The sequence below is a fragment of the Epargyreus clarus genome, unplaced genomic scaffold, assembly GCF_041222505.1.
Source record: "Epargyreus clarus isolate Ecla_fem2 unplaced genomic scaffold, WU_Ecla_fem_2.2 ptg000003l, whole genome shotgun sequence".
Classification (NCBI taxonomy): domain Eukaryota; kingdom Metazoa; phylum Arthropoda; class Insecta; order Lepidoptera; family Hesperiidae; genus Epargyreus; species Epargyreus clarus.
Window position 1 is genome coordinate 8853730 of NW_027332211.1, and position 23352 is coordinate 8877081.

Consider the following 23352-nt stretch of genomic DNA (forward strand, 5'->3'; position numbering starts at 1 on the left):
TCGTAAAGATTTATAATCCTAGGAGCATAAATTAATGTACATTATTTGGTTTCGTTTCTTAGTATTGAAGTTGATGAATCTTATTACCTTATTTATCAGTGTTATTAAAACACTTTACATGGATTAGATACTATTCCGTGCCTTCCCTTAATTTGAATTTCAGTTTAGCAGCGTGGTGGAACACGCTTCAGGTCTTCTCCATTTTCTGGCTACGTGTCCATCAGTGGAACATAACAATAGGTGTTGAGTACATTTAAATGTTATTAAATTCCAAAGTATAGTGATATAGGCATATTGTACAATAAAACCATACAGTAACATAACCTCTTTGCACACTAACAATTCTTTAATTACACTCACAAGTCCTGTTTTCTGTGTCAGTAATATAAAACACAGGTTTTAACTCTAGTACGCAGAACAGTTAACGTGAGTTCAGCGAAGAATTACGCTTTGTACTTAGTCATATCTCCCTCGGAGGGCAGATAACTTTCAGCGGAAAACACACGAGGGTCGGAACCTTTTACGTCACCCTTTTCCGTCATGTCGTGAAAATATACTGAGCTAATTAAGAGTTGTTTCTACTTCATTCCTTATCAGTTTCAGTGGTATGCGGTAAATAAATATTGTGGGTTGTGGGAACCAAAAGTAAAGGTGTTTATGTTTGGTTTAAAGGCACGTCTACGATACTGATGACTGAACAGTAATAGAGTATAGTAAGTGTAGATAGATCTTATATTTATCGGTTTATAAATACTACCACATTATAACATCATGGAATTATTCAAGTAGATTGCTTTCTTGTTTCATGTAATATAAGTCGTCGTCATCAACCCATTATTCTCCCATAGCTCGGGCACGGGTTTTGGAGTGATGGGTTTCATTATCTGCTGCGTTGGTCAAGTGTGAATGGGTACACCTCATACACCTTTAGGAACTTTTTTAAGGAACACACAATGTTTCCTTAACCATTATAACAAGAATAAATGATAATTACCGTCTACGCACATAAACTCAGAAACACAATTTTGTAAAAAAATCTAATTTAAATTTAAATTGGGTACAATTGTTCACGTATTTGTTTACCATGGTACCATGAACAACAGAAAGCGGGAAGAGTAGCATCTCAAAGTTCCTCGTCTCAATTGCATAGTCTGGCAGTTAGACAACAATTTCACAAAGGACACACACGTTAGGGTAGACATAGTGAAATTGAGTTGAGGGTGCACCTACAAGTATGCCTCAAATGCCTTTATTGCAGTGGCCAGACGTTGCTTTAAAGGGAATTGCTTTTAGTGCCTTTTCTAAGATCTTAAATATAGAGAAGTAATAAAGTATCGGTAGTTTAATGTATTATAAATGTCACATTCTATTATCAATTCTGAGATTAGTAAACGCTGTATCTTACCTTTAGATTATGTTAACATTTCTTTCCATATAAATATAATGCTTTGTTTGCTTTTGTGTACATTAAATAGTTTTGAGAACATAATATACAAGAGTAAAGTAAAAAAGTAATATTCTATTATAATAAGATAAAACTTTCGTTAGGTGTTTTAACTAGTCCTTACCAACGCAACTGTGACTGACTTTAGATAATTCTCCCAATTTATTCGGATTTATTTTAGCTGTGATTTATTTATAGGATTTATTTTACCTATCGGCGGCAGTGATACAACTTCTATGAGAAAATAATACATACACGACGAATAGAATAATACGAATAACTTCATTCCTTGGGAAGTTCAAAATAGTAGCTATTACGTTATTGCCGAGTTCTACTATCGAGGTAGAGATTTCTCTCGCTAGACCGACTTTTGTACGATCCTTCAGTTAGTCTGCACAGAAGACTTCTAACAAATTACGAGTATAATTATTTACAAACTACAAAAAGCAATAGAGTAAAAGTTCTAAACGTATCAATTGCTTGCTGCACAGGTAGGGTATAGTTTCACAAAGCTAACTCCTATAAGGGCAAACATCGACTCGAGCCGGGGGTGTTCAACTAGTCACGCGAGACTCGGCGGCGGGACGTGCCCGGAATACCTTATTGCAGAGGTTCTGAAACTTATTTCGTCAACTGCACATTTCTAGAATCAACTGTTTTCTGTATCCCCAAAAATTCAAAATAGAAGGCAAAAGAAGAATTTTCTATAACGTTTTTTGAATAAGCCTGTGAATAAAATGGTCCTCCTATCTCTGCCTGGGATATGATCTTTCATAAATCTCTGTGAGACTTCCTAGGTTACAAAGATTTAGTTTATAATTGTTAAACCGTTTCAACACCCCTCAATTTTCTCTGGGCCCTTTACCGCTCTGTGTACGCCTCCAACACCTACAAACGGGGCGTTATTATCTACTTTGAGAAGCTTTGCCTCATTGTCTTACGCTACTCTTAAAGGAGATTAGTTCTTACTCGACATTTCACGCCAAGCGTTCAAGTCTAAATGTATCGAAAAAGAGCGAACTTAACGGCTGCTCGTGAATGAACAATACGATTAGAGGCAACCCAATGCCGTGATTTACGTCTGTCGTTTATTGACTGTGACCGGACCAACCCGTTCATTCGCGATTGAGTGCTACGTTCTATTTTGGCTACGGTTTTGGTTTTGGAATGGCTGGAAAAATACACTCGTTAAACCATTGTCTTACGCGTTATACATTTTAAATAATGTGGTTTATTAGCGCTTATTTCGAACAAATGCTGATTGTCTTATATTTGATATTTATATTTTTTTTATAATATAGGAGTAGCAGATGAACATGTAGTCCACCTGGTGGTAAGTGGCTACTGCCGTCCATGGACATCTGTAATCAATGCCAGATAAGATTAGATATGCCTACCTGAGGTCGGCTACAGATGCGCCGCTACCCCTGAAGACTAAGCTAGAACGCGTCGGAAAAGTATGTCTCCCTTGCCACACCCTTCAAACACGAACACAGCAGCGCTTAACGCGGCTGTTATACGAGGCATAAATATGTGTGGCGGTGGTGCCGCCATAGATGAACCACAGAGGGTTCTAAAATGTTGTTACTACCTTCAAAAATGTTATTATAGGTATAATACACAAGTTACTATCTTGCTGCTAACACAAAGTATATGGCGATCACGTGCTATGATTTATTACTTATTTCTTCTCAGAATTCCTGATTTTTATTGTTTTCTTACGACTGTTTTACGATAATTCGTTCAGACTGAAAGTTATGTTTTCTGCACTTATAATCCCACGCATTTTTTATTTCGTGGGTGCCATAGACATAAGTACAATAGTATATAAACACTTAAATCTAGAAATAAAGAACGTGAATTCTGCCAATCTGCCTGGTCTAGGATCGAACCCGGAACTGTCTGCGAGTTTGAGCAGTAAAGCGTCACGCGAGCCAACAACAATAAAATAACCCATTAAATCAAAATGTTTGGAATGGTGTTAGTAACATGAACCTTTATTTCAGAATTAAATTCACTTATTGAATTCAGCGAGTAATACGTATATTGCCACATTGAAATAAATTAAGTTAATATGCGAAATTGGATTATTTGATTAAGAACGTTTAGAATTTTGAACAGGGGTTGATAACCTCGTAAATATTCCGAAGGTATGATTATTATTCAATGGAAACTTTGAAATGGAATATTGGTTGAATATTGTATTATCTATAATTGAATTTAATGCTTGTTGTTTAAACTATTTGTTTATATATTTGTGTAACGACTATAAGAGGTTTTTGTACTCACTACATTTCTCATTAAAAATGTATAATCATTAGCTGGAAGGAATATTCGTAAAATACTTTCGTTGAATATTCATATCCTCATGTGTGTACAAAAACTCACACACTCATTAATGTACAAAACATTAACAAAAATTGTTTAAAATCCTTCTTTTTACACGAGTTTTCCACTTTGTACTCGTCTGGAGTTGTGAAACTAATTATGAATGCAAACACGACGCTACATTGGCAAAAGTTTTTTTGTTAGAGTTTAACCAATATAGTAATTTTGATAGGATGAAATGATAATACGTTTTAAGCAATTATAAATTGACGAGAGTACCTTACGATTAATGGAAATGTTGAAATGCCATCGCAATTTGAAATTGGTAATTATACAATCTCATAGTCCTCAATCTATTATGGTCTAAGATCCGAAGCTAAATCGAACTGGACCGGGCTGATAATAGAATGAAACTCATTTTATAATGAAATTAGTACATTGGGTAATACATTAAAAATGGGTTTGCTAAAAAAAACCTGGACAGGATAATTTTAATTACTTTTTGAAAAATTAAAATTTAATTGAAAATTAAATTCAAGATAATAAGAAAATTCTATTCTGAGTGAATGTTAAAAACATACAGAATGTGCAGGCTTTGGGTTGCCTATTATTTACGTGGACGAACTACTGGGTTGTCAGGTATAAACAGGTATTTCGCTGGCAACTACTTTCACTCATGATGATAATAGATAAAATTTTATATCAGTAGAAGCGCTGTTTTATTGTGAACACGTTGATATAGGGTTGTTTGCAAAATTAAAATTAATTTTTCAAAAAATAATTAAAATTATCCTGTCCAGGATTTTTTTAGCAAACCCATTTTTAATGTATTACCCAATGTACTAATTTCGTTATGAAATGAGTTTCATTCTATTATCAGCTTGGTCCAGTTCGACTTAGCTTCGGATCTTCTACTATTAATAGGAATGATATTTGGTGGAATACTAGTTCAAATTTAGAATTGCTAAAATGCAAAATGTTCTTCTACTATCGCTAAACACATCGGTACCTGAGTATGTGGTACTTTAGCCAATATAAAGTTATCAAAAATATTCATATTTTATGCATCTACGAGTATTAAAATTAAATGTGTGGTGACAATTTCTAAAATAAATGTATTTTAGTAACAAAAGAGAGATTTATATTGTACGTGCAGAAAAACCAGAGAAGCTTCGCAAAATGACAACGATGAAAGTATCTTAAAGTAGAATATGAAAAGGTTGTTTTGTTACTCTTAGCTTACATTTTCACTTTCCATTCGTTCGCAATAAAAATACTTGCTTTTAAAGCATTTTTACGACTTACAGTCTACTGCGTAGTCTTTAAGTCAAGATCTGCGCTAATTTAAAATGTTTTTGTGTTTTTATAGCCGGCATGTAGCTTTCTGTTCGGCAGCCGCCCCGTCGCACTCAAAGGTTTCTAAATTATTTTTAAGAATGCTAATGAATGAAAGGTCATTAGAAGATCTAATTTACTTACAAGAGACTAACTTATTCCATTTTTAAATACTGTAACAACATTTATAAATAAACAATAAGTGTAAGAGAATATTGCGTATGAAATACCAAGTGGCCTTATATTATTTGTGTGAATATAAGTCACAATCATGGCTCTTTATGGCTCTAGTACAGAATGGCTTACGGTCGCTTACAGCTACAACGTGCTACGATTGGCTATAAATTTTAGATTAATGATATCACGTTATGACGTGCAGCTAGGGATCGCTAAACGACCACTTCGTATTCCCTGTGGAGTACGTGTAATTTAATATGCTGAACATACGAGGTTTATAACAATCTGCAAAAGATTTTCTTTTTGCTTTTAAAATATTATATGAATATAAAGATACAATGAACAGTTTAAAATATTACTGCAATAAGAGTTATAATCTCTAGTAGGCAGGAATTGTCAAATATTAATCTTTGGTAAGCAAAACGTTAGGTTAGGTTAGGTTAGATAGATAACGAACGTCAGTAAATTCCTAATCTAATTGAACTTCATGTTACTACTTTGAAATTTATTATTGTGCGCATTATTTGGCACCTATATAACGAAAAAAACCTTTCTCAAAACTGTTAAAATTGGAAAACAAAATATACCTAAACTGCAATAAAAATGTTAGATTTTTTTAGATGAATGAAACCTGATCTTAATGTGTTATAATTTACATACCAATATTAGTTTAACTTAAAAGCATTATATTTTTTTAAATATGTATTGTAAAATTAAAATACATTATTTCATAATAAGTAAAAATAAAAACAAGTCTACGTTCTACATCATCAAATATACATATATAAATGTTTTTACCGTACACATAGATTAGTAAAGATACTTCGTCGCCTTGAAATTGAATGAAGCCACAAACGGCTTATTAGTACCTAAGTTCTTTTTTTGAATTATTGACATATAAAAACATTTTTAGAGAACATTTACGAATAAATAACTAATACTGCGTAATTTACATAATAAATTAATAATTATTTTAAATATTTTAGGGACATTTTAGCACGGAGACGTGGCAAAACTTTTTAACGCAACTATTTCAATTCTCAAAACTGGGTACATTTTCTCTTTAGGAGTGAGTAATCTTTACTAATCTATGACCGTACAATGAAAAAGCCACAGTTAACTGGCTATTGGTACATAAATTTGCCAAATGTTGTTGGGCAGCTCCCGCCCATACACGTCCAGACATGTCTTCATTAACGGCGTGCAAAGCTGCAAAGTTAAAGGAAAGCTTTAATAAGCTCAAGCGTGTATTATTATTATTTTTTATTTAACATGCGCGTATTAAACTATTAATACTGTATGTTTACAATAATATTACAATTAGAGACGGAGAGAGGAAATTTGAAATTTCATTATCATGATGACATAAACCGTCATCATATTGATGAAAAATCCTAATAAAGCGATAATTCATTCCTAATAAGTATACCGCTTTAAAATAATGTTTGCCTGGGATTCGAACTTAGCATCCTCCTATTAAGAGGTTAAATTTCAGATCACTGCTTTAAGAAAGTGTCTCCCAAAACATAGGCAATCACAGTGTAGAGAACGTCTATATCACGGTTTAATAACGGACACAACAAAATGGTTTAGCCCGATATTTGGCAAATCATAAATCAGTCTAAAACAGCACTAACTTTCCCATAGAACCCCATTGCCCAGCAGCCGACGTTTATCCCCAAATTAACATTCGTCGCGCAGTGATTTATTACTATATCTGTATTGACCTGAAAATAAAGATTTATTGCTAGTTATCGGACAGTATGAATAGAGGTATGTTTTAACGTGAATTATTACTCATGTTTTGCTTTTAGTAAATTTACATGTCAAAGAAAAAAATGTATAACATGTAAATTTAATAAAATCTACAATTTTTATATCAATTTATAAAACGAAAACAGTAAATTAAAATCAGTTTATTTATTATATAAGAGTTGCGATGCCACAGACGGAATCACAAACATAACAAATAAACATAACACAAAAGTTAAATATAATTGTAACACACCTGTTTTGCGTTATGGTTTAAAAATGATAGTAATTTAGTCTTAGTAACTCTAAATATTGTTTTTAATTTTTTTTTTCGTAAAACACTCGCAATTCGCTTAGTACTTAATGTAAAATATTAAACTAACCTCAACCGGTTTCCCTTCGAGCTCAAACCTGGTAATATTGGGTTTCTGGATGGGCAGCACTCGCCAGCGCGTGTTTGAAACGGGATGCTTGCTCAGGTACAAGGGGTACATTCCGCACAGGCCAGGAATGGGGTTCGGATCGTACCTTACATAAAGAGGCTGAAAATGTATAAAGGTTACTACGGTATTTAAATATAAAACAGAATGGTTTATAAAAAAGATTCGTAGAAATTTTGAACGACTTTTTTTTGTCGTTGATGAGTTGTTGAGGTATTGGTTTCAAATTCTTTTACTTTTTCGGAGACATATTGTATTGTATGTGTAATGCTATGCTTTACATTAATAATATACTAGCTGACCCGGCAAACTTTGTACCGCCTCAAAATCTATTTATCAAATATATTTCATATAAAATATAGCCTATGTTACTCGTGGGTAATGTAGCTTTCGAATGGTGAAATAATTTTTAAAATCGGTCCAGTAGTTTTTGAACCTATTCATTACAATCAAACAAACAAACAAAGTTTTCCTCTTCATAATATTAGTATAGAGTGTAGATAAAGCGTGAAAGTGTATTCTTTATGAATCCTTTAGGAATTATAAAAAAATCTTTGGTCTGCAACTCTTGCTATGTTTTAGTTCACAAGTTTGTACGTTTCATAGCCTACGCTCTACGCTACGCTCGTAGCTCGTATTTCCGAACTTACCTTTCTGAATTCGTCTATGTCTGATACCGGCCGCTCGCATCATTTCCGCACTAAATCTTACCTTTCTTTCAAGAGAAGAATTTAGAGTCAAGAGAAATTCTTGGTTATATTTTAACGGTTCTCCTTCCCGATTGCAATAGTCGGCGCTTGTGATAACGAAGGTGTTTCTCTCGGCTGGCTCTAGATTTGAAAGACCTACGACTGAGCAGCCGTCTTCTAGATCTTGGGAGTAATTGATATCGTTTGATGAAATACGACCTCCGAGGAGTAAGCCTTTTTTGTCTTCCACCGGCGGATCAGATGCTATAAGAAATCGACTTGTTACATGGATCTGTTAAAATCATAAATTTTATTATTTGTATAGGTTAATTTACTGCCTTCTGAATGTATTTTGTATGGCGCGTATAATTTTCTTCTATTAACGTTTGGTCTACTAAATTAAAATATATTACAACTCAAGATGGTAATAGTTTTTACTATAAAAGGAAAAGTAGGTAGATAATTATTTTGATTCTCATTTTGCGTAACTTTGTAACTTTGTTGTTCGATTACAGAGGCATCAAACCCACTACTATTTTAAGTGTTAAAGCACTGCTATAGTCTGGTCCATGGTTTACAACGTATCTTTGGCAGAGTTCATATAGGATAGGGATGGGTAAATCCCCCACATAGCCCAGCGACTCTGTTCAGGTCCGCTTACCATCAAGAGGACTATATGGTAAAGCTTATACAACAATTATATATTTATATTTATGTATTTATATTTATTTATTTTTTACTTACCCGGTACATGGGGCGCAAGTAGTGCTATTTTAGCGCCGAAGGCTATGCTGCCCGACGATTGAGTCAGCACCGTAGGCTTGTTCAGATTCGCACTCATCTTTCTAAACTTCGCTAACATGAGGTCGCCTTTTGTCATCTGTCTTAGGAACTTATGAAGTTTGTACTGTTGGAACAAAAGTTAACCTGATAATAGGTATACTACTAGAATATATTACGTGATAATTTCTTCAACGTCTGTTCAGCTGTTACGAAGTTTTTGCCTAGATGTACAAATGATAAACGTTTATAATGGGTTCGTATGCTTAAGGCTCGTTGTGCTTGTTTAATGATTCTAGAAATTGGTAGTTGAAAAATACATATAGACGCTACGATATTACTAAGTTTGTAAAGAATATGGAAGTAAAGATAATGGAAAACAAAATCGCTTCTAATACTTCGTGTATACACCACCTCTTCTAACTTAGTAGCCTCATACCAATTACCGAGACGAACGCGATTGCAATAAACTATTCCTTTATCTTCGTCCAGTTTTGACATCTTTAAAAATAAATACAAAAAGTAACAGAAAAACACAACTTTCTCTTAATATGAGTTTTGGCGTTTATAGGTACTGATGTCGTTAATGTCATTTCGACAGAACTATTTTAAGATAAACAAAAGTTCAATCTGTCTTTTCGGGCAGTAATGTGTTCGGATATTACTTTTAAAACCTACTTAGTACGCTTTAAGTTGTAAAGTTTAAGTAAAAACTGTAAAGGTGAAGGAAAAAATCGTGAGGAAACGCACGCTAAACTACACCCTCAAGGATTCGACACTCAAAGGAGTGTGAAGTCTACCAATTCACCAGCGCGGAGGGCTATGGTCTAAACCACTTCGATCTGATGGGATATAAGTGGAACAATAATGGGTTGATGAGATCTTTGATACTTAGTCCTGCTCCTGAACATAACCATATACTTCTTTTAGGATCTATTCCACGTGCTAACCATTTATTTATACATAGTTTGCAAACTATTTCTCTTTAGCACAAATCTGTTCGGCCGACGATGTTGGGTATCGAGGAGCAGTTGCGCCGCGCCGTAAAGCCGAGTGACGGCCATTAGCGCGCGCGCTAATTACGGATCAACTGGCCAAATCCACGCCGCCGCCAACACGGCTGCCGACGCTAACAATGTCGTTAGCCACGCTCTTTGACTAAAGGATCAAATAACAAACCTTCGAAATATAAAAATTATATCGTCATTTCCAAACGAAATTCTGTGTTGGGCTCCGGTCGCTGTACACATACTGTTTTAATGTTTTTACGCAGTTTAATTATTTTATGGGTTTTGTGAGATATCGAGTTAAAGTTGGTCACGTTTACAAGATAATGCCGTCAAAATTAGACATGTAATAATTTTTAAATTTATGATTTGGTGAACCAGCGCTTAATAGGAAACGACTTACTTTCGTAGCTGTCAAATGATAATGTCCACACGTTATGTCCGATGACGGCGACCCTCGTTAAATGTTTGATCGTGCAAATGCTCATAAAAGTTGAAAAAGTGTAAGAAGAATACCTCATGTATATGTCAAGTTTTGTTCTTTTCGTAGAAAAAATATGTCTACTTTATAAATATCGACGCATTTATTCCACGATAACGAGCCCACTGCTCAACCTACCAGCGTACGCACTGAAGGTAATTGTGACCGGATGTCCTGTTTAGCCGGACGGCCATTCCCATTATCTTCCTGTTAATAGCCATATTTATAAAACAATAAATATTATTGGAATTGTCAAGTGGAGTTTTCAAAATGATATTTTTTATTTAATGTTCGTGGTTTCCACAGCTGGAAACCACGTTCTTGTTGTATCTATTTTTATAGTGTAGTAGTGGTGTAAAATTGCTGTTTTTTGATTTCAAGAGTGTGGTAAAGTACCTAATGCGCAATAAATGACGAGATAAATTGAACGCATATTCCAATCGCACCCATTTCAATTGCTTTTTAAAGCATAATAACCGATAATAGGAAATAGAACGTTAATGCCTCCAATAAATGCTGCCTCTATCACGAATGCAAATACGATTTACTGAAGCAGAAATGTTGCATGTATCGTATACAGAGCTTTTGTGAGATATGTGTGCGTGAGGGTTAGGCGGGGCACAATTTACGTTACGCAGTCACCATGTCGTAAATCGGGAGGGTGTAATGTTCACGCTAGCCGATCTGCTTAATCAAAAGATCTCATTGAGTGCATTTTGTACAATTTAAATACGAAAAAATATCAATTATAGCATATTTTTTGGGTGTTGTTAAGTAACAAACTTTTAGGTATAATTTTAAACTAAAATAAATGCTACTCGTAGTAGCAAGAGAACTAATTTAATTCAGTAAGTATTTATGTTAAAAAATCTTACAGTTGTTAATATTAACATTATTATTTTTACCATGTATTATAATTATTTACAAAATTAGAAAACTTTTGCATTTAATGTTAATTCACTTACAAATAGCTAAGTTTACTTTAAAATGTTACCTTATGAACATATTTATATCATTTGTACTCGGGAATCGAATCAAAACAAACCTCTGAAACCTCTTATGATGGGGACTGGCTCAGACGGCTTTGAAATAACTTTCAATAACATACGAGTACAACGCGTGGTTGCTCCGAGCTTGCTGCCGTCGCTTCTCTGTTAGTCAATATTCTCCAATCCGATTTTCCAATAAGTAAAGTGCCGCGTTGTAAAAAGAACTGCGATATTTTAAGTTAAGTTAGTCGAGTTCAATATAAGCAGCCGTTTCTTCGCTGGTAACACTAACAATTCTCGTATTTCATAGATAAATGTAATAAAGCAGTGAATTTGCTAAAACCACAAAAGGTGTGTAGCAGTGTACAATGTACATTGGATTTTTTTATAATACACAAAAAGCTTATGAGCAAGTAGTATTCCTCATGGTAAAAGCCCACTACCGCCCATAGACATCTAAAATCAATCCCAGATAAAATCAAACTCTCACTTGTAGTTGGCCACTGATGCGTCACTATCCTTGAGGACTAAGATGGCACGGTTGGAAAAAATATGTCTCCCATACTATAAACTGGAACACCGCAGGGCATAACACTGCTGTTATTTTCAATAATTATTTGTGGCGATGGTGCCTTCGTAGTTGAACTGCAAAGACCGTAAGTTCTACCTTCTCAAATTATATAAAATTAATTAAGTCTGGTTTCCATCACGTGTAATAAGCAGCTGTATAGTAAACAGCATTACAGCGAGGCATTTCCCAATGCGGGACAAAGGAATGTTTGGAAAATTTGATTGTTCCGCACACAATCAGTTCAAAGGATCTAACCGGAATAGTCGGGACAAAGGGCGGGCGAGTATAAACAGAAGAGAGGTGATGACAAACAATCGTGCGCTGAAACTGATCTTATTCGTAACAAGTAAAACTTTTAACGAAAGGACCGCAAACTTCAATACGCTTTGTTTTAGAAAAATCGATAAATATATACCACGCTCCCTCATTGAATTAACAAATAAAGATTTTCGACAATTAACGCGTTCAGGTATTCTGATTCCTGATTGGTAACTTTATTTATCGTACCCATATTTATCTTTTGTTATTTCCACACTACTATATATAAATACACGGTCATTTCTCGTATATCATACGAGTATATGATTATGGTACTCATTATGGTCATCAACATTGTAATCTAATATAAAAAAAAAATAGTTGCTTATCAAAAAAAGTCACTATCATTATTTTACTCTTAACTTGAAAATGACAGTAAGTATTAGGTAGAACTTAAAAGTCTAAAACGGTTCATATTTTCGAACCGTACCTATTCTGTAACATACATAGAAAGGAGACGACTCTCAAAAGGGGTTGTATCGAAGGTCACCTTTTCAAGTTGATTAACAGTGTCGATACAGATGAAATAATTATAATTTCCTCATTTTAATAATATTGACTTTACCAACATCTATGTTCTCCCAAGAAAAGTTCATTATACTGTACGTTCTTTTAACGAAGACATATTTAATGTATGGAAATATAATATTCACACAGGTTTGTAATTAAAACCAAACCAATTTTGGATCTCCCCACAGCTGTCTTAGAACAAACTTTCCGCGCAGTCTTCATTAAACTTGAGTTCACTTTAACACTTACAGTTCACTTTATCACTTTAACACGTTATTTCATTTGAATTTATTCACCAGTCAGTCACGTACATCAATTATTTGAATTTATACCGCCATTTTTGTTATTTCTTCATGGACTTTAAAAATAACAGAGGAGGTTTATTTTTAAAGTCGGACCTTTTGTAAAAGATTCTCTCTTTTTATTTTATTCCTATTATATGTAAAGCAGAAGTTTTATTTGTTAATTAATTTAACGAATGAAGCTTTTTTTCTTTTAAAATTTAAGTACCAGTAAGTATGAGCATGCGGTCCACCTGAGTGGTCACTGCCTCACATGGATATCTGTAACCCGTATAGAAAAAAGGTTCTACCTAGCGGACGATCACAGACACGTGGGAAACCGCCCTGATAACTGAGAGAATGGCCTCATTTGTAAGTCAGTCGCTAGTATACTATAGTCTAGAATAAATATTGAAAGAAATACAAGACTTATAATTATAGGTAAACAGTTTAACTTTACATGTTGGTTGGAAAGAGATCATACAAGACCAAGAAATTTTGTGTTAAGTACGAGTAGGTACATCTCTAAAATGAGACTGTGAATATTTTAGTTGGTAATATCACGCCTAGTGAAACTTGTACGAAGCTCCGAAAGTGGCCTGCGATGCTGATCGCTCAGGGGAAATCAAACGAGGGAATTTCTCTGATTCACGTATCACGTTTGTACCTTAATAGAAAATTCCCTATCTATCCATCTCGTACCCATCTGGCGTTAGCCATGCATTGTGAAATATACGATAATGAAATTGACCTCCTTTCCTGGGAAGGAAATAACTACCGTAATATCCATTTTTATTCCTAAAGACATTTCATTATTTTAAAAGCTTGGTTATATATTGTTGCCAAAAGGTTTTCGGATCATTTTAAGAATGTTAGTCACGGGATTGGAGAAAACTTTAAATAAGGCATTTTAATGTATTTCCCAGCAGTGACGTACGGACCTTTGACTGGCCTCATGTAGAACTATAATTCTATCTGGAGTTGATTATAGATATCGGTGGGTTGCTGAGATTTTCAAGCAGACGCATTTTTGTTTCCTACTTTTATTATTTAAACAAAAAGCAAAATATTTTTACAGTCCTATTTATTTGTGTTAATTTGTACCGGAATAAACGCCATTAACGTTTTGGCTCCATTTTTACGTCTTATCCTGGCGAGCTTGTCCACTGATCCTCTTACCGTGATGTCTCGTGAAGAGCTTAGCTAATGGACTGTCTCTCTACTTAAACACTTATTAACTTTTTCTATAAATATGAGTAGGTCTATCAAAACAATCCATCGTGAGCTCCCATAGAACGTAATTTTACTCGTAGATTATATGGGTTTTCGTTGAATTTCTGACTTTAAATTTAAAATATATTTGGTAATCGACGTGATTGGACTGCAGTGTCTACAAAATGTTAAGTAGAAAGGTGCCCATTTTTTGTTTCATGGCGTGATTATACTGTGACTCCTGAAGTAAAGCACCCAGTATGAAGTAGTACCTAGTTGGTCAAAACAAAGTTGGGTTTACACTAAGCATCCAAACAAACGTTTTTAATTTTTTTTATTATATAAGAGTAGTAGACGAGCATGCAGTCCACCTGATGGTAAGTGGCTACTGCCGCCCATGGACATCTGTAATCAACCCCAGATAGGATTAGATATTCCTACCTGAGGTCGGCCACAGATGCGCCGCTACCCCTGAGAGCTAAACTGGAACGCCTCGGAAAAGTATGTCTCCCTTACCACACCCTTCAAACCGGAACACAGCAGCGCCTAACACCGCTGTTATTAGGTAGAAATAGGTGTGGCCGCTGAAGTCGAACCACAAAGGGTTCTACCACCTTAAAAGCACATTTTCATACATGCACAATACAAATATGCGATGGTACGGAACTCTCATGGTACGAGTAGTATCACTTGTTTGATATGAGACTATCACTTGTTTTTTTTTATGTCTATTAAAACTAATAATTTATTGTCACATTATTTGTAAATGCTGATGACGTGAATGTTATGTTTTATTACGAATCAAAGCACAATAGTAAAGTCACATTAATGTTTCTAGTTTGAACCACAAATCGATGAACAGAGTAGATACGGGAAACAAAACAATCGATATAATGGATTATTTGGTTTGCCTAAATATTCTATTTGACACCTTTGTTTAGTAATTGTACGGAGAATTGGACGCGTGGTGGTCAGTGCTTTGTTTTGTTGCAACCATTCAAACAACTGAAATAACATTCGAGCCGAGCTTTGTAAACGTTACACATATTCTTTCTATACGTTAATTTAAATTCTGTTTCACGATTCGTATTCCATGTGTATGTTTTTATGAAAAAGCTTATACCCAACATATACCTATAACATATTATTGTTAACGTTACGTTTTATGTTATTTGATTAGAACTTGGTTATGAATTATGATATACAAACTTTTGCCCGCGGCTAAGCCCGCGTTAAAAAGAAAATAATATGACATACTAACATACATAAAACTGGAAATTCGTACCTTCATTAGAATGACAGTGGCGCCATCTGGCGAATATTGGTCGTACCTACTATGAAACCTTCGGGGGCTCATGAACAACAACTTTGCTAAAGATCATCACTTGATCAAATGCATAGTTCACGATTCAATCCTTACTAATATCGATTAAAATAATCGACTTTTTGGTCCAAAAGATCGATTCTCCGATTAATCGATCTTAGATCGCCATCCCTATCCTATGTCCTTTCTCGGGTTTTAGACTATCTTTGTACAAAATTTCATTAAAATCGGTTCAGTGGTTTAGGTGTGAAGAAAAGACAACCAGACGGACAGACAGACAGAGTTACTTTCGGATTTATAATATTAGTAAGGATAACAAGTTACTTAATAAAGATACTAAGATAAGTTACTTCCAATTAAATAAATTCCTGGATAAAATATTTAATTTTATTATCATTGTGAGATAGCATGTAGCAAGACATTATGCATTACGTACCTATGTTATTATGTATAACATTTTAAAATTATTAATAACATCAGAATATCAAATGAAGTAAATATAAAATTTAAAGATTCAAGGAAACTCAAAACTACATACGAAAATCAGGAAAAACTCTTCATAAATGTCCATTTTCGCTACTTTGAAGTTGCTTCTTGAATAACAATATTCCTTTCATCACTCTTTCATGCTTTATATTATTACAATTTAATTTACTTTACGTAATGAACCGATTCTGCAAAAATATAATTAACATTCGCTTAATTAAGCGCATAATTTTGTTATCAATTATTAAGTTCCACCGCACGCAGCCAGCCTTCCAAACTTGTTGAAATATGTATCAAAGGAAAAGAGAAAATTAATCGCGTAACATATGGATAGGTACGAAAAATCAATGAACCAACGTTTACAGACCATGCAGGGTGTAGTTTTCGTTTATTGAAACGGCGAGCCAACAACCCGCCATTTTAATTTTTACGATTTAAAATAGCAAGTTTTGTTTTGGCTATTATGTAGTATTTTATTATGTAACGGGTACTCACGATATGCGTTTTTTATTGCCGATATTTCGACCCAGTTGCATGGATCGTGGTCACGGCGAAACTGAGGTGGAGGGGAGAAACCGTTGACAAGTACTAGTGGTAGATTAATCTATCTACCCTACGTCTAGTTCGTTTTTCTTTTCTAGGTTTCATATCACGACACACAACACTGACAATATCCTTACGCTCCGTACTTTGCACTATTTGTGACTTGCATAAACTAACCACTATCGGCAATATCGGCAATAAAAAACGCATATCGTGAGTACCCGTTACATAATAAAATGTCTCAATTCCGCGATAATTTTAGTCTAAAATCATATATTATGTAGTAGTTATTGCTGTGAATTTTTATTTATATGTGTCATATGTGTAGGTATCGTAAAAGTCAAATGTATAAATATTAAGAAATTAATGTAATGAAAATTAAGTAATTTTGTAAACAGCCAATTTAAATAAGAAATGCAGCGCAGGAAAATATTTTTTCTTGAAATACAGAATTGTCTATAATTGTAAATTAGATACTAGTTGCTTAGTTTTGAGCACAACAAAACAATTTTTTTTAGATATCCAACTGGATTTGCAAAAAGTTCTGTTCCATCCACAACGTTCAGTGAACCAGAGAATTTATTAACAGGCGGAGCAATGATTCGGTGCATCGAAATATAAAAAAATATTGGCGGGAACGTACTTTTATAATATTTACGAGTTTCCTGACGTTGCGTTACCCGCGTAAACCTTCACGCATAGTTTTTGATTTTTACGCAGGACCCCTAAACGTTTCATGGGTAAAAAGTAGTTTTTATTATTCTTATACCTTTACTTAGTAGTTTAGTTTTTAGTAGTATACCTTTGCTTGGAAGGATCGACCTAATTGGTCAGCTTTTTCAACGGAAATCACGTGGAGACAGATTGATGAAGAATTGAAAAGATATGTTAGACCGCATTATAGGAAGGTGAGTTGAATATTCAATTTGTAAACTATATTTTGTAAATAATATGTCATTTCTCTCGGTAGCCTTACAAGTTTTATTAAGTTATCCAAACTATTCCAGTTACTTTAACTGGGATAGTTTGGATAATTTAATAAATAACCACTTCTTAAATATTATAAAATAACTTATAATATTTATTATTACAGAAGGCAATAAAGACATCTAGCATCCAAGGAGCGTAAACGTGCGGTGCGAAATTTTATATCCGTTTTGCGCTGGGAAACCTATTGCAACTTGTTTATTCGTCGCTCCCAGCCCTTTGTTTCCTTCGCACTAACTTTACAGACGACCGTGGACGACAGCTACACCTCTATAGGTGAAATTTAAATTCATCACACACGAAATTAGTAGGTATTTAAATATGTATACTTAATTACTATTGAGTTTTCAGATATTCCGTTCCTAAAGCTATATATAGGTTTTCATGGTCTCTGAGAATTTGTGGTTCTCCAGTTACTAACATGTAAATTGTAGAAGGCAATTTAAACAATAAAAAAGCAATATTTTAGCTGTGCTAAAACCGTTTATAATAGTGAATGGAGAAGGGAATAAAGACATTTAGCGTCCAAGGAGCGGAAAGGTGCGATGCGAAATTTACATCAGTTTTGCGCTGAGAAACTTATTGCAACTTGTTTATTCGCCGCTCCCAGCCCTTTGTTTCGCTCGCACTAACTTTACAGACGACCGCGGACGGTAGCTACACCTCTATAGGTGAAATTTAAATTCATCACACACGAAAGTAGTAGGTATTTAAATATACTTCATTACCATTGAGTTTTCAGATGTTCCCTTCCTAAAGCTATATAGTTTTTCATGGTCTCTGAGAAGTTGTGGTTCTCCGTTTACTTAAATTTAACTTGTTAAACGTTACCTAAACAGAATAATAAAAAAACAACATATTAGCTTTTCTAAAACCGTTTATAATAATGGATGAAGAAGGCAATAAAGACATTTAGCGTCCAAGGAGCGTAAAGGTGCGGTGAGAAATTTACATCAGTTTTGCGCTGAGAAACTTATTGCAACTTGTTTATTCGTCGCTCCCAGCCCTTTGTTTCCTTCGCACTAACTTTACAGACGACCTCAGACGGTAGCTACGCACCTATACGCGAAATTTAAATTCATCACACACACAATTAGTATATGTACAAATATACATGATCACCATTCAGTTTTTAGGCTCCCTTCCCAGTCTAGACTTTTATGGTCCCTGAGCCCTTGTGGTTTTCCAGTTACTTAAATTTAACTTGTTAAACATAACTTAAATAACATAATAAAACACAACGTATTAGCTGTTTTAAAACCGTTTATTATAATCTATGAAGAAGGCAATAAGATATTTAGCGTCCAAGGAGCGTAAAGGTGCGGTGAGAAATTTACATCAGTTTTGCGCTGAGAAACCTATTGCAACTTGTTTATTCGCCGCTCCCAGCCCTTTGTTTCGTTCGCACTAACTTTACAGACGACCTCAAACGATAGATACGCCTCTATAGGGGAAATTTACATTCATCACTCAACCAATTTTCCTACACTACTTAATTCTGGAGTACTGTTAAATCAAGTTTCGCAAGTCATGTATAAAGGATAATAAATAATCTTTCTTTAAAACCTCGCAAGAAAGATTTAAGGAAATTGCCTATTAGGGTATTTTGTAGTTTCATCCAATATCTATAGGTACTGAGATTATAAAGATGAAGAGATTGTTCGTTTGAGTGAACACACTAATCTCTGGAAGTATTAGACAGATTTGAAAAAAAAATCAAAAAAAAATTGATAGGCCATTTATGGCAAAACTTAGGCTGTGCAGTGCTGGTACATACATATTTTTTCATTACATCACGATCCTTTTAAAATGTCATGAATCATAGGACACCCGCCATTTCATAAGATTTATTACCATTTTGTACCTACATTTAAAAAAAGTTATGAATGATTTTTCGTTAGAAAACCTCTAAATATATCTTTCGAAGCAATACAAACAGAAATCAAAGCCGTATCAATGATTATCTGGACCAGGATCCGCAAACATCTGCGAGCTAGGGCAAATTTATTAGCCGTAATAAAGCTAAATCAATCGCATGGCGAAGAGCGATCTCGATTGGCTTCCATCGGTCAGCTTTCGGGATGTCTCGCTCCCCTAACTGGACGTATTTACAATGGGCGGCTGGGCAAATGGTCTCGTGGTTTCATCGTAATACTATACGTAAACACAAACATTATAAAGTAGATACCTACTCACCGTTGACCAATTTTCTATAAAATTAAAACTAATATTAAAATTATGGTATTTAAAATATTCGCCTTTTCATATAAAGTAACAAAAAATTAAAACTCTCGCCTTTTTTATAAAAACATATTTTTCAACAATCTTTTGTGATTATATCTACCTAAGATTGTTGGTTCACATTTCTATATAAACTTTTTTAAAACTAAAATATTTAAATTTAAATATGTTTCTCTGTAGGCTCTACAGCTGCACAGATATACTTAAAAATGTTTGCATAAACTTATAATACTCCTCTTTCCGTCGGAGTTTAAACATTGAAACAGCACTTGTAATTAAAGTTCTAACCGACTTCCTACTGCAATAGATTGATGCTAGTCTAGCTAAATATACAGAAATATCGAGGTATTTAGTACAGTATTTCAATTTGGATTCCAGTAGACGGAATTAAGATGTTCGAGTGGCTCAACGAGGGATCAATAGCAAACGGCACTCATTTGTCGTACCCTCGTATTGCAGGCGTCTTGAATTTCATTAAGGAGCGAATTCGACATCTGGATGAATGTTACGAGTTCTCATTTAAAGCGGTTTTATGTATCTAGGTAGTGATGCTGCGAAACATAATAGTCAAGAGTGACGTATTCGATCCTTTGAAACGAAGCCTGTTGATGTTTGGTCTTTTGTATTTTATAATAAGGCGATAGTAAAGGGTCGATTGGGAACAATATTTAAGATAAATTTGCAATATGATATCTAGTTAACCTACAAAATTTAAAAAGTATACCAAGTGTCTATTTTAAATTGCTCAAATTGTATCTTTTCTAATTTTGCTGTTTTATTTGACATCTTATTTTTGTGTTTGTCATTAAATTTGTGAAGGTAAGCTTTACATTCGCAAATATAGTAAATTTAATAGAGTTCGTAGAAAATGAATGACCTGTTTGTATATTATGGAATTCGTTTGGACTTAGTGTTTAAGAAAGATATTGCAAAATCAAAAATGATAACTGACGTTATAAAAATACTGTTTACTGCACTTGTCTGAAAACTCTCGATATTACACATTTTCGACGTTAGAGCTTCACCGAAAGCGTACGTGTGTGCTGTTCTGCCTTGTATTTCACAAAGAAGATTGCACAGAACCCGTGCTCTGGCATCATACAGCATATCGTATTAGACATCGCTCAGGGACTATCGTCAGCAACGCATACACAAGGGACCTGCGTGAGCGTATATTAAGAGTGTGAGAACCGAGCAAACTAGCGCAAAGTCTGATTGACGGATCCCACAAAGGCGTGGACGGGAAGGTGTTGGAAAGACCCGTTCTTGTAGATATCATGTCTGGAAAATTACTTATTATCCTTTTTTCTGCTTCGTGACATAATAATAATTTCAATTGAACTTTTAAAGATTCCTATTTATTTTGTAGCCACGATATTTCGAAAGACCTGTTAAAGCTAAATTCGGATTGAAATATCGTCGGTATTAAAGTAAAAGTTGCCATATTTTCGGAGTCTGAAGTTTAGATTAACAATTGTTTGTATGTGTGTGTGTGTGTGTAGATTCTTACATTGCATGTATAAAAAAGCGTCATGTATCTAAAATTACTTGTGTCATTTAGTTTCAGAGTAATCCAGACTGTAATGTCTTTGTGGTGAATTTTAGAGAATACTACTCCTAAAACCATCTACCTAAAACCTGCGACCGTTTAAAATTTAATTACATTCCCAGACTATTAGTCTGGTATGGAGAACTTAATTATTAAATGTCTTCATTTCAGTTTAAGCTCTTATGCTCGCTCGTGTAGTTTGCAGTTATACAGACCAACACACTAGTAACACGCGGCAACTTTGAATCACTTCGTGTAAGTAGTTAGTTAATAGGCAAGTCGCGTGGCTATCGGGCTTCTACTTAATCAAATACATTTCAAAGGACCACGCCTAAATTTACATATTGCAGTCTACGTCTCCTGTGCAACCATAATTTCGTATCAGTAGCGTATCTGTTGCTTGTATTTACTCGTATTTAATTGTATACACTGAACGGATGTTTACATAAATTAATTTACCCAATAACTCTAACTATAGCTCTAGGATTAGACATTTGCTACAGGTTCTATGATATATTATTAATGGTTTTTTTATTACTTTTGCTTGGAATCCCACAAGATTTTTTATGAGCGTGAGATGTTTTGAGGAAATCCTTTCCTTTTTTAATGCCATGGTTTTTTATGTGGTTGACTTACTATTATTATTATATACGCAATTATTTTATTATAAAATAGTCAAAAACACAATGTTTAATTACGAGTCAAATAATTTATTTGAAGTAAAATCAATATGAACGCAAATAAGTATGAACAATATGAACATACCTATGTATGTAGATATTTTATTTATTACCCTTCAAAAGTTCCAGCCTAAAGGCAAATAACCCGTATCATTTTTCAAAGGCAGAAAGTTCAATGTTTATTTTATTTTACAGTTTTAAATTGTGTTTGGTTTTTATCAAATTGGTAGGCTATGTAAATAAACTGAAATGTTAAAGTTATTCTAAAATAAATATAATCAAGTTCAAATTAAAGAAAATAGAATTAGGAATTGAACACCATTATTTAATTTTATTATTTTTACATAATTCATTGACATTAAGGTCAAACATATTTACGATATATAATGACTATATTTATGTACATATATATAAAAAGGGGGACTACAAACAATAATCACTATAAATAAAACAAACCATCCAAAAAAAGCCATGTAAGGCATGGTTCCCAAAAATAAAATATGGACTTGAATAAAATGATATTACATAGAATTAAATTTCAATATATTTTTTATCGAATGAGATGTAAATGTAGGGGATCGGATGCAGCCTAACAAGTAATCCCTCTTTGCGTATGATAACATATAAGTGGTAGATACCTATAAGATGATTTACGTTGGAACAAATATATTACTTATAAGGAAAACTTTTATTATTAAGGTATTAAAAGAAAAGGACTTTATCAAACGTTTCTCTTTGTTAATCAGAGAGTACCGTATTTTATCTATTGTCGTCCATTATAAATACTCAATTTATTCAATTATTTCTACCGAAGACCGAAACTAGATAATTTCTAGTATCCAAAAATAATCAAATATAGATTTTTGTTAGCAAAATATTGAATACATTGATCGTTAAAACCTAGTTATATACGTCCATAACTTGGTTTGATAGTTCGATAAGTAGATCGATCGAGGTAAATAACAAGTGGGAAATATAAAAGTGTTTTACAGTCGGCGTTAAATTGTCTGGTAGGTATTTACCGCGATGAAGAGCCGGCTAAATTAGCATTTTGTGCAAATACACTCCGTATTGCACTTCGTAGCTTTATTTACGGATCGCTGTAACCCGATTAAAAACAAACAAAATATCCGTTTAAATCGAACTTAATTGAAGCAAACACGATCTGAAACGTTTTTATTATTTTTTCATTTGTAAATATACTGTATCTTTATTTATGCTTACGGTT

General features: G+C 33.9%; 1 protein-coding gene across 4 annotated transcripts; it reads right to left on the minus strand.

Annotated features, from left to right (window-relative positions):
- Window positions 1–5978: 5978 nt before the first annotated feature.
- On the minus strand, window positions 5979–9515 carry LOC140748912 (cilia- and flagella-associated protein 161). Of its 4 annotated transcripts, none has more exons than XM_073081853.1 (6): window positions 9392–9515; window positions 8910–9072; window positions 8188–8429; window positions 7420–7578; window positions 6922–7011; window positions 5979–6493 (listed from the first exon to the last, which is right to left on the minus strand). In XM_073081853.1, exons 2-6 carry the CDS (start codon window positions 9043–9045, stop codon window positions 6401–6403), a joined length of 720 nt encoding a protein of 239 aa, XP_072937954.1. In that variant the 5' UTR covers window positions 9046–9072; window positions 9392–9515; the 3' UTR covers window positions 5979–6400. The 4 variants fall into 4 exon arrangements, with proteins under 4 accessions (XP_072937954.1, XP_072937974.1, XP_072937943.1 ...); XM_073081873.1 differs by having other exon boundaries at window positions 9385–9515; XM_073081842.1 differs by having other exon boundaries at window positions 9360–9509.
- Window positions 9516–23352: the final 13837 nt, after the last annotated feature.